Source organism: Sminthopsis crassicaudata, chromosome 2, assembly GCF_048593235.1.
Source record: "Sminthopsis crassicaudata isolate SCR6 chromosome 2, ASM4859323v1, whole genome shotgun sequence".
NCBI classification, from domain to species: Eukaryota; Metazoa; Chordata; class Mammalia; order Dasyuromorphia; family Dasyuridae; genus Sminthopsis; species Sminthopsis crassicaudata.
This window is the reverse complement of record NC_133618.1, coordinates 389856802-389869405: the sequence shown is the minus strand read 5'-3', so window position 1 is coordinate 389869405 and position 12604 is coordinate 389856802. Positions and strand designations below refer to the sequence as shown.

General features: G+C 38.5%; 1 protein-coding gene across 4 annotated transcripts in view; it reads left to right on the top strand.

The window, feature by feature from the left end:
* The first annotated feature begins 732 nt into the window (after nt 1–732).
* Nucleotides 733–12604, top strand: part of DIAPH1 (diaphanous related formin 1) — an 80183-nt gene continuing 68311 nt past the window's right edge. For all 4 annotated transcript variants that reach the window (XM_074291666.1, XM_074291665.1, XM_074291664.1 and 1 more), the window contains exon 1: nt 733–932. In XM_074291666.1, the coding sequence (XP_074147767.1) occupies nt 810–932 (123 nt within the window). In that variant the 5' untranslated portion in view covers nt 733–809. The remainder of the gene's footprint in view (nt 933–12604) is intronic.

Genomic DNA, 12604 nt, shown 5'->3' with positions numbered 1-12604 from the left:
TTCCTACATATTTGGTGTTTCCTTCAAGTGCTACTTGTGTATTTTGGGGAATTTGGGGTGGGTGGGAGTTGAGGATAGAACTCAGTGTATCCCAGAGTGGCGGATCAGGTGATTTGCTTTTCATTTCTTTTTCCTAAGGCCCTGGACTTTTCCTAGGACAGCTATGCTGTATTAGCGCTGGAGAGTGGGCCTTTGAGGCTAACATCAGGGGTGGGCTTGGGGTTACCGAGGTCTGGTGTGTGACACAAAGCAGGGAGCCCAGCCAGCTCGTCACCTGCCTGGGCTGACCTCGGTAGAGGTGGGGATGGAGAAGCTTTATCGACATCTCCTGTTCCCGACTTCCCCCTTCCCCGCGGAAGGTTGATTTCGCTAGTACTCCATGACGTCTAAGCACCACAGCCCAGCAGCGCAGAGACGTGGACCTAGAGAGCTTGCAGTTCTGCCGGAGGCCCGGCAGATGGCGCTGTTCCGGGTCCTGGACGCCTCAACTTCCTCCCCACTAAATCGGGGTTAGTGGTTGAGCCCATTGGGCAGGTAGAGCGTTGAAACGGTCGTCACCCCCCAGGTTCAACGCACTGTTGGTAGGCACCGCACGGAAGTGTGGCTGGCTCTGAGCGCTGGGTAGTCTGCTTGATATTCATGAGGCGCGCGCAGCTCTGCTAGCTAATGAGCTCAGGGGAGGCGGGGGACAGAGGCACTGGGCGGCGGCGGCGGCGCGCGGGCGGGCGGCGAGGAGGCAGCGGGCGGGCGGCGCGCGCCGAGCCGAGCGGAGGGAGTGGGCTTCGGGGGGCAGCGTGCTTGCCTGTAACATGGAGCCACCCGGAGGGGGCCTAGGGCCGGGCCGCGGGACCCGGGAAAAGAAGAAGGGCCGGAGTCCCGAGGAGCCGCCCGCAGCTGGCGGCGGCGGCGACGGCGGCAAATCCAAGAAATTCGTGAGTGTCCCACCCACCCACCCACCCAGCCAGCCAGCCATCGCTCCAGCCTCGGCCCTGGCACGGCGCTCCCCGAGCCAACGGCCGGGGAGCCGCCCCCGCTGGCTGCCAGCTGCCCGGCTCACCCCCGCCACCGCTCCTCCTCAACTCTTGCTTCCCCACGGCCGCAGTGCCCTCGGACCCCGACTAGCGCCGGTCTGAGCCAGTCCTGGCGCCCCTCCTGCCCCCCACAGGCCCCTCTGCACACCTGGGCCCTCTTAATCCCCTCGCCACTCTCCGAGACTTGATCCTCCTACCCCACCCCCGGCCGGGCGCCCCTAATCCCTCGTCTGCGCGCCGGCCACCTTTATTCTACCTGTCCCAACACTCAAACCCGGCTTTCCTGCTTACTACCTCCCCTAAACTTGCCTCCCCCTCGCCCCCGGCCGCGCAAGTGCTCCCCTCCCTACTTAGCGCATCAGCCTGGACCCTTCCAGCCCGCTCCCCCTCCTCCCCGCCTGGCTGCCCGTCATGCTTCTGTCCGCTCTCCCCGCAGACCCCGGGCCCCGGGGACTACATACAGCCTTGTCACCTCCTTCCCCCCGGGAATCCTCAGGTAGCCGCCTTCCCAGCTCCTGTGCGTCTCCTTGTCGCTGCTGTCTCTGTTTCCCCTAATGTTCCCTATCACTTCTCCCCTTCAGACGTTTTCTCCCGCAACCTTTCCTGAACTCCTTCCCCTTTTCTGTCTCCCCTTTTAATTCCTACCTCCTCCTATCAATCACTCTCCAACTTCCTATTTCCCCCTTCTGTTAGCCTCGATGCCTTCTCTGGCCCAGCCCTCTTTTCTCCAGGTACTTAACTGTGTTCATTTTCTGAACCTCTCTGGGTATTCTCTTATCACCCCCTGCTGCTGCCTCCTCCCCCCATTCCCCACCCCACCCCCATTTCCCGATTTATGGTTTAGTCTTTTTACTTGTTAACTTTGCATCCAATAAAATCTCTTATGCCTTCAGTCTAGTGTCATCTGATAATGGCTCTCTCTGGAATGTTACCTGACATGTGACCTCTCTGATATTTGTCCTTTCGTTTAAAGAAACTCCTGCCCCATTAAGCGTATCCCTCACTGATCTTATTACTCTTATTTGTCCAGTATTTCTTCCTTTGTCTTATCACTTCCTTGGGGTAAACTCTTTTGACTCTTGCCAGATAATTCTCTCCCTCCACAAGTAGGAAAATAGAATTTCAAGTTCAATAAATTTGTGAATTATGAAATTGTTTTATACATTTTCTATTATGGTCATTTCAACCTGTCTTCTACCTTGTTCTTCAGTGCTGCTGAAGCCTGACTTCTGTCTGTGTTGAGTTAGCTTTCTATCTGTGGGTTCTCAACTTCAACTCCATTCTGAAGAAAAACTGATCCCCATGCAATGTTGTCACAACGTCCATCCCTTTCCCCCACACTAAATCCTTCATCCCAATCCTTTCTTCTGGAGGCTCATTATTCTCTTAACAACTTGGAAAGACAAGAGACACATTGTCTGTGGCTCCTTTAAAGAGCTTAGTTGAGTACAAGATCTTAATAAGTCTTTATTAGGTGTAACCCTGTATTCACTTCTTCGAGATGATAATTTCCTTACAATTTTTGTTTCTCATTAAATAAATTGCTTATAATTTTCTTTATCCTACCTTTTCTTCCTTACTTCCCTCAAACAGTCCAAGTAATTTTCTCACAAACTTGGCAAGAAAACCGATAAAAATGATGAATTGGAAGAAAATACTACTTTCTAAGTAGGATGTTGGGAAATGCAGTACTACACAGGAATGACTTGTACTGAGGCAGCTGACATAATAGAAAGGGGAATAGATTTGAAGTGACTAGTTTGAGTGCTAAATTCTGCTATTACCTGTTACCATAGGCAAGTCACCTAACCTCACCTGGCCTCACTTACCTGTCTGTAAAATAGGACTATAATATATTTAATACTTAAGTGACACAGTTATTAAGAGGAAAGCCCTTGTGTGAAAAGGTTGGAATAGTTGCCAAAGGGATTAAAGTAATGAGCTTTCTTTTCTGCCTATGTATAGTTAAACCAGATGCCCCTAGGTTCGATAACAATTGATCTTTATAATTAGCCTCTTTATTCCAGACCACTAATTGCATATTTTTATACAGGCTGTTATTTCTTCACCCTGAGGTTGGGGCATAATAGTTCAAGAAAATTTCTCTTTGGCCCCAAAATGTTCTGTTTTGTACCACAGTGTCCCCTGAAATTCTCTAAATTAGATGCTGAACCTTTTTTAGTCTGGATTAAGCTTTCCTTCCCAGTCTAAAATTCTTAGGCCTCTTATTTAGAATTTCTTTCTAATCCTTAGTGTCACTTTGCATTGAGTTTGTCCTTCTCCTGAATTCCAAGTAAACCTGCTGATTTACAATCTTAGCTCTTTTTTTTTTACACTTTCCAGGTCATCCTTAGGAATTTTTTTGTGTCTTTGGTTTGCCTAGCTCTGGTATGTTTCACAAAGTTTTGGAATCTATTGAATGTATGTTGCTTGAGGCTGAGAAACTTCTAGCACCCTGCTCCATAGACTGCTGTTACCTTTCTTTATCTTGTGAGTGTACTCTAGACTCTGTTTGTATTTGCTTTAGAGAGGGTGGAGTTTTAAGTTCCTTATTTCTTCAAAAGGTGTTCTTAACCCTTAGCTAGTTGAAATATCTAATCTAGTATTACAAATAGTGAGGAGAAAAATAATTTCTCTTTTTTCTTAAGGAAAGAATTATTTAAATATCTCCTAACTAGTAAATTTAATCTCCGAACCTTCTAGCCCCCCTCCCCTTTCCTTTGGGGAAAAAATGTAAATTCTATAAACATCAGGGTTAGGAGTGTCACCAACTTTCTGAGTGCGAGAAAATGTCTGTGGTGTATTGCTTGCTTTTAATTGTTATTTAAAGTGAGACTTTCTTGTTAGAAAGTCTAGACTTGCTAGAAGTGGGTCCTAAACTCAAAGTTATTGCCTTTTCTAAAGTTTTCTGGAACTATAGCATGAGCCTCTTTAAGAAAACCTCAGATGACTATATCTGGTTCTGAGAGTATTACTGATCCCTTTAGCAGTTTGATATCTTTTAGGAAGGTTTTGACCACAAATTTTAGGAGGGACAGGATTAAAAGAAAAGGCTCTTGGGAAAGGAGGAAAGGAGTCAGATTTAAGTAAGAGGAAAAAAGGGAAATAGATCCACAGTGAGGCATAAAGCAATGGTTTGGATGAATTCTGGGAATTTGCTTTTTGCTTCTGAAGTGCTTTGGGTATGGAGAAGAGATGAGACCTAACTTTAATTGGCTATTGTGTGGTATCTATGTAATTTTTATTGCTATATGTCATCATGAGCACTTAGAAAAAGGTTGCTTGATGGGCTCCCTCTTGTTCTTAATGAATTTGACTTCACACACTCATGTTCATGTCTTTTATTTATTTTTAAAACCATCTGTTGAAAAAGCCTTAGCTTGTAGGTGAATAATAGAAATCTCATTTAGCAGAATTTGGTGTAATCCCTCTTTCAGTTGTAATAAACAAGACTGACAGTCCCAGTCTAGTATGATTGTTTAAAGCTATTTCTAAAATATGGTAAGAGAAGTATCTTGTCTGTATACTCTTTAGTCCTCATATTTAATGGCAGTCACATATATGAAAAAGAGAAACATTTATGAGAAAATGCTTTACCATTTGAGTCCCCCTAAAGTTGCTCCTTTTATAGGTTTGTTTATGCTAGAGACATAACTTTATAAAGCATTTAAATGAGAACTAGAAGAGGAGGCCATAGTTTTGTTTCATCTTTAATTTGAAGCATCTTGAAACATGAGTTTCCCTTTCCTGTCCCTTCCTCTTTTTATTTATTTGTTTATTTTGTTCCAGTTAGACTACATTGGGGAATAACTTAGATTTTTTTTTTTTTGGTCTGAATTTATAGAAAGATTTTTGAGAGAGGTCAGTCAAGAGTCAAGAAAATGGGATGTCAAGTAGGGCTTAATCAACACTAAAGCTATAAAGAAAAAATACTTATTGTCCTAAGTTTTTGTGCAAATTTCTCATTATCTACCTTTAAAGAAGATATTAACTATAATTGGAAAAGTTGGAGCAGGCCATCCAGAAACTTCATTCAATTTGTGTTTTAGAAGCCAAGAATTTTAACACCTGGAATGAAGGATGGTCTGTAAGAATGTGGTTGTTATATTTCAGATTGTAAAATGACCTGAAAATTTCTTCTTCCAGCTGTGTCTGTAAAGACACTCTACAAGATTACTTAGTGACAGTACATTTAGACTAGCCTCAAAGGAAATCCTCTTTTACTCTATGTATACTGTAGCTGACTATGCAACCAAAATTAAATTCCCTGCCAAGGGAGAAATGTCATTAAATGTAGATAGTCTTGTAAAGATCTACTGCAATTTAAAAAAAAGACCTAGATAATAAAAAATGAGAAAATGATTAAACTTTGTTGTTGGCCTATGTATCAGATGAGACTAATTTAGGGGCCCTGATGCACTTTACAAATAGATGTTGTGTATTATACATAAGGGATAATTTTATCTGCAGTGAAACACAGTTTAATAGATACATGGTAATTCTAGTATAAATCTTGTGTGCATGAGGCCAATAGAAAAAATGTATGGAGACAAGGAATTAGCATCCTAATATTCAGAAATATTACAGTTTAATTAATTAAAATAATGCACAACTTTCAGAAACACTAGGGTTTCCCCAATCCTTTCTTAAACTTAATTTTTGTAAAAACAGATTTCATACTTAATTTTTTTTTTTTTTTTTTACAAAAAATGTAGTGTTTTTTTCTATATAATGTCCTCTTTATTTATCCTTCCCAACTATTTTTTTAATCTTGAGAATGTGCCTTTTCATTTGCTGGGGTTTTATATTTCAATACTTGATATACCTTCTTAGTAAAATATGCCTTTAAAAAGCTTTTAAAAATTATCCTCTCCCTTCTAACAAAAGGCCACTGAATGTTTGCCACTAAGTAGGGTGAGGTGAATAGGGAACAAGTTACTACTCCAACCTTCCTTCTTCCTCCTTGTCCCTTCTCTTCCTGGGGTAATTGGAGCCAAATGAACTTCCAACCCTATTGGGAAACAGGAGTATGGATCTTGCTTGTTGCACCAAGGTGTTTTTAAGTTTTAGTCCTGAAATCTAAAAGGAAGAAAGATGCCAAATAAAAATTTACTCCTTTAACCATTTGGAAACCATTTATAGCTCTTCCCCTGCCTTTCTTTTGCATACACACACATTTAAGCATTAGTGAACTATTTTTAAAATTAAAAAAAAAAAAAAAAAAAAAGATGACAATTTTGGTTCCAGTTTATTTTGATTAATTATGCAACTTTAAAATAATTGTACTTCAATAAGTGGAGTAAAGACTCTTAATGATTAATGAAGATTACTAAGGCTAAGCCCAGAATATTGACATGATTCTACCTTCACCTTTGTTTCAGGTGAAAATATCAGGGGAAAAGAGTTGCAAATTGCATGTAAACATGATGAGAATAGCAGCTTACGTTCGATTTTAAAATTTAGTTTAACTTCAGTGTACATATGTATATTAAGATATATGAACAAGGATAAGGAAAAAACCCAACTACTAACTAAAAATATTTTTACTTTTTTAATGTTATTTATTCCTGTTGGTGAAATCAACAATTTGTATATATTAACTTTAACAAGGTGGCAAAGTCATCAACTTGTCTGAATTTTTATGTTCTTTTGGTTTGGTTTTCTTAACTCTTCATATTTTCTCAAATTTCTTTGTAGTCTTATCTTTGATAATTTAATGGATATAAGGTAATATTTTAAAATTGTTTTAAGTTAGTCTGCATTCTAGAAGCATTATTGATTGTTCTAATTTGCTTAAATTACCACTGCCCTCCCCCATCTTGTTATTTGAAATAGTTAAAGTAAATTTTAGAAAAGGAACAGATAGCACCAGAGAGAAAGGCAGAGAAAAGATTAAATGAATCAACTTCTCTGTTGCTTGGATCTGTAACTTTGTTTTTTAACCTGACTTAATTTCACTGGTATCAATATGTTAATTCCTAGTGGAGAAACCTATCAAGGCAGATTATAAATGTTTTGCCACTTAGAAACTTAAAAGGTTGCCTAAAACTTTGAAAGGTAATGTGATTTCCTTGATATTAAAGGGTATTGTGGATTCTGTCCGAAAGTGTTTGCCCTAATAAACTTTTGAGTTGGGAAAATTTTGATTAATAAGGTCATTGGTCTCTGTAAAGATTGTAGTGATGAAGGTTTATCTGTTTTTCCTCCTTTTCCCCCAGACTTGAAAACTAGGAAAAGTTTCCAAAATTTAATTGAACCTTGCTTATCCTTTAGATGTGCAGGAAACACTGTGTTGCTTTAAGTCCAGGCAGCTTGTCTTTTTTCTTGAATCATAGGTTAGTAGAAAGGTGAGTGAGTAGCTTTTGAATGCAACATAGTGTCTCATAGTAAATGAAACAATGTCACCTGTCAGGAATTTTGCTGTGTAAATTAAATGGAACTGGAAGTGGTGATGTTATATGGGGAAGGGGAAGGAGAAACTGTTCTTCATAACATTTTTTGGTGGTTCTTCCATGTGACCTCTGGGATAAGGTAGTACTAAGATTTTTCTGAAGGACTACAGAGGTGGATAATGGCCAATAACCATAGGTCTCCCTCCTCTTCCCCCCCCCCCCCCCCCCCGCACGCTCTGCCCCCCCCCTTTTTTTTAGGGAATTGAACTTTTATTTTTTTCCCATGCTAACTACTTTGTAATTTTAATTTTTTTAAAGTTTTATTTTCAAAACATATACATGGATAATTTTTCAACATTGACTATACATGGATAATTTTTCAACATTGACCCTTGCATAGACTTGTGTTTCAGATTTTCCCCTCCTTTCTCCCATCCCCCCCAGATGGCAAGCAATCCAATATATGTTATACATATTAAAATATATATATGTTAAATCCAATATATGTAAACATATTTATACAATTCTCTTGCTGCACACAAAAAAATCTGATTAAAAAAGAATGAGTAAGAAAACAAAATGCAAGGAAACAACAAAAAGAATGAGAATGTGATGTTGTGATCCACATTCAGTTCCTACAGTCCTCTCTCTGGGTGTAGATGGCTCTCTTCATCACAAGAAAATTGGAACTGGCATAATCATCTCATTGTTAGAAAGAGACACGTTCATCGGAATTGACTGACATATAATATTGATGTTGCCAGGTACAGTGCTTCCCTGGTTCAGCTCATTTCACTTAGCATCAGTTAATGTGAGTCTCTCCAGGCATCTCTGAAATCATCCAGCTGATCATTTCTTATAGAATAATAATACTCCATGACATTCATATACCATAACTTATTCAGCCATTCTCCAACTTAAGGGGCATTCACTCAGTTTTCAGTTTCTTGTTAAATAGGTCCCTTTTTGAATATAGATTCTGCTTTGAATTATTTGCTCATAGTTGTTAATCATGAAATGATTTCTGCAAGAAATCTAAAAATGAGTATTTTCTGCTTGATCTGGACCTGGTAGAGTAGTAGTAATAGAGAATCTGAAGTTTCTTTTGTCCTTACTACAGTATACTCTTATGGTTTTTGTTATTCATCTAATTCATCTAGTAAGGTAAATGACTTCCATTATGTTAATTCAATGAATAATCAAGAGTATTTATAGTAATGATACTGCTATAGGTGCTGTTGTTTTGGTCTCTGACTTCCAGGAACTTATAATTTCTTTGTTAGTTCAGAAACAGAGAAGAGGATAACTTCATAACATACCATTATTTGATATTGACTGTGAAAGGTATAGTTCAGAGAAGGATAAAGGTAATATGTGGTAAAAGGAGAACTTAGATTTTAAGGGAGATAATTTTTTAGAATCATATAATTTTAGATAGGATTACTTTAGAGGTAAAGAAATTGAAACCCAAAGAGGATATGGGATGTTTTTAGAGCCTAGACCTCTTGGCTCCATATTTAACCCGCTTTTTCAGTGTGTTACATTATTTTTGAGTTTGTACTATAGTTATTTGTTTATTATGTGTCTTATTTCTCTACCTGGCATGTATCCCTTAGAACAGAGATTTTATAGTATCTAAACTTTGCAGGTCATTCAGTGCTAGCAATGTGGTCTGTTTACTATATAAGCTTAAATATTCTCTGACTTGAATTGTAGCACTCTCCATTTCAGCCAAAATGGACTTTTAAGGTTATAGAAGTGAGAGAAAACTATTTGATAAAAGCTCTTGAGTTGACTAAGAAATCCTTGGATCTTTTGAAATTGCTTATAGAAAGCAAGGGTAAAAGAACATTGGTAATGAGTACATAAGTCTTTTATTTTCTCTCCATTAAAGCATGCATCTTTCATTTTGGTCTGCCAGATTGGAATGTATGATGGTGATTTTCTGCTCTTAGAATATATAATATATAATATAATATTTATATTAGAGTTAGAATTTCAGGGCAATTTCTCTGCTACCAAAGTAGAGACATTAAAACTATTTAATTTTTTCTCTTCATGAATTTTTGTCCACCCATCTGTGTTTTCATTAATTATTTCAGATTTAGAGAAATGAATCTTTATTTCTGCAGTCTAATCTTGATCCTATGATCATTACATGTAATTATTAGCAGTAGAAACGTGAAGAACCTTCTGTCTACTTTAGGGATTTCCTAGCTGAATCCCTTTATGTTATAAATGAGGAAACTGAGGCTCAGAAGGGCAAGTCACCTGCCTAAGCTCACAAATCATCAGTGACAGAGCCAAGACTAGAATTTATTTCCCATATTATCTCTAATATGATCCCCAAAAGACCAAATTGTAAATTGTTACAGCACATTTTTTTTAAAAGTTAAAAAAAATAGAAGCAGGATGAAAATCTTTATTTAAAAATAAAATTTAAATATTATATCAATGGGTGCACCTAGGCCTTCTGTTGTAAAGATATGGGGTCAAAGTGAGATTGAGGCAGGGAGTAGGATAGTAACTTTGCCAATAAAAAGGGTCTAACTCAGTTAGAGAATGAACTATTCAACTCTTTATTATCTTTCTGGATCATTCTTCTGAATGATTGATGTAAAGAACTTAAAATTAGGGTGTTAAAACTCCTTTAGCCAACTGAAAGCATGAATAATTTTTAGCCTTAATAGCATTTAAAAGATTCCCTCACTAAGGAGGTCCCTGGTCATATTTTAGCTCTACTATTTAGAGATAGTGGGAGTTGGCTTTAATTGGCAGCTCTTTGCATCCGCCATGGGTTATTTCGTTAGTTGCTTCTAGGCTCATGAGTGACGTCTGTTTCCTGTGATTGAAACCACAAGAAGAAGTGGTGAAGCCTCTGTAGGATATGACTATCAGGCAAGAAGCAGACATTAGACGATATAAAAATGAGTATTAGTTACATACATTATCATGTGCAAATTTTCTTTTTTTTTTTTTTCCCTATAAATCATTGCCAAAACTTTTCAGCTTCCCTGTTGGCAGGTTTCCTTAGGTATAGCTAACTTTTCTTGTTTCACAGATAGTTATTTTCAGAAAGTACAGGTTGAAACTATTAAGATTTGGTTGACATTTTGCTAAGAGGAATTGGATAATACTATATGCTCATGTGTACCTTCTATTATTAGAGCCAAAAAAGAAAATCTGGAGATATAGTAATAGAATATTAGAGTTAGAAGGGTCTAAAAGATTTATAAAAAATCCAATCTATCACTATGTACAGGAAACACATATACTAGTCACCTAGTCTCTGTTGAATAGTTTCAGAGTTGGGAAGTTTAGTACTTTGGTGTTAGCTTCTTTGGACATATTTAGGAATCTGACTAACTTGATAAATTATAGGCTCTTTGGAGCATGGCCTACTATAGCTTAGAAGTCTGAAAAATACAGATTTGTGTTTAGCCCAATTCAAGAGTGTTTAGCTACTGGAAATATTAGGCCACGTTATAAGTCTCACTTGTAACACAATCTTGGGTTATTAATCTTTCTGTGTATTTCCATTTTGAATGTCCTCTCAATATAACTTTAGTGTAACTGTATAAAGGGTCAGTTTTTTGTTTTTTTTGTAACAATAGTTATTTTTCAGAATGTTTAGTTGGATTTGTTAAGTAGTAGTATAATTTTCTGCTAGCACGATGGTTAGTTCTAACAGGCAGAATGCTGAGTTGTGTGTTTTTTGTTTGTTTTTTGCTAAGACAATTGGGGTTAAGTGACTTGCCCAAGGTCACACAGCTAAGAAGTGGTAAGTGTCTGAGGTCAAATTTGAACTCAGGTCCTCCCGACTTCAGGGCTGGTGCTCTATCCACATAGTTGCCCTGAGTTGTATGTTTCTAAGAGTTTAAGGATAGAAATGTGGAAAAGGATCTTCACTTAAAAAAATAAGAGAGTGATGTGGGCAGTTTTAAAATTGTGTTAGAGGTGATTCCTGACTAGGAGCAGGGTGTCCTAGTGCTTCCTGGCTACAAGAAGAAGCAACAACAGCTGCAGGAACTTCCTGTCTGCCAGGCTCTGGGTGTGTCACAAGTGCCCATCCTCCAGTAAGTGCAGTCAGGCCTGTAGCTTACATCACAACATGGGAGGAGAAGACAGTTGCTATAGAGATTGAGAAATAGCATTCCTGAGTTACTGAGTGTATTTCCAAATGAGTGGACCAACACCCCTTTTCCAAAGTAGTGATCCCAGTTTCTGCAAGCCAAGCTAGTGAAAAGAGAGGTCTCAGAAAAAGAATAATGAATGAAATATTTGGAATTTAGGCATTACTCACATGGAACCTTCTCTCATCTTGAATTACCTATGTTTTTTTCCTACAAACTTGAATAGGACATGACTCCCAAAGAATTTGGAGGGGGGAAAGAAGTTTGTCCTATCTTTTTTTACATGATGTCAGAATATATTTGAAGATTCTGCTTTCCACTTTTGCCAGTAAAGGAAGTGGGAGAGAAGCACCTTGTGATACTTGATAACAAAATGCTTTCAATGAGCTTCTTCCATATTGGTTGGCTTAGTTTTCCAACCTCTTAATATGTTGTGGTATAAGGTCCTGGCAACTTGTTCTGGTGGACCTGTAGTAGAAATGAAATGTTTCTAGCCTAGTTTCCACCTGTTCCTTGTGCTGGAATAGTGAAACCTGAGTGGATTTCTTCCTTCTGTGCTATTAGCTATCTGGGATCCTGGTCCTTAGGCTATAGGAAAAGCAAGTAGAAGGCAAAAAGTTACTGTGTTCTTCACATCCTGAGACTTCTTGGGTTTTCATCAAGTTTAGAATGTTTCGGGCCTTACTGCTAAGACAGATTTTTAAAATTCTGATATTTAAAGTTGGTTTTCTCTCATTTAATCACAAAAAAAAAAAGAAGAGTAAGGTTTATTCAAGAATAAACCTCAAATTCAATTGGCAACTGCTTTTATTTTTATGTTAGCCATTTTCCAATATAGCCTCTTCTATTGGATCTTTCCTGTGACAGAAAAAAAGCTTAAGCAAAAACATGCAACATTTCTACATTTGTAGTCTGCCCCTTAACCTCTCTATCAAGAAGAAGCAAGGATAGTTCATTATCTGTTCATGTTAGTCAGTTTGCCTTTCTTGGTTTGGTTTTCATTTATATTACTTTAGTAGTTGTACATAGTTCCTCAATTCTGCTTATT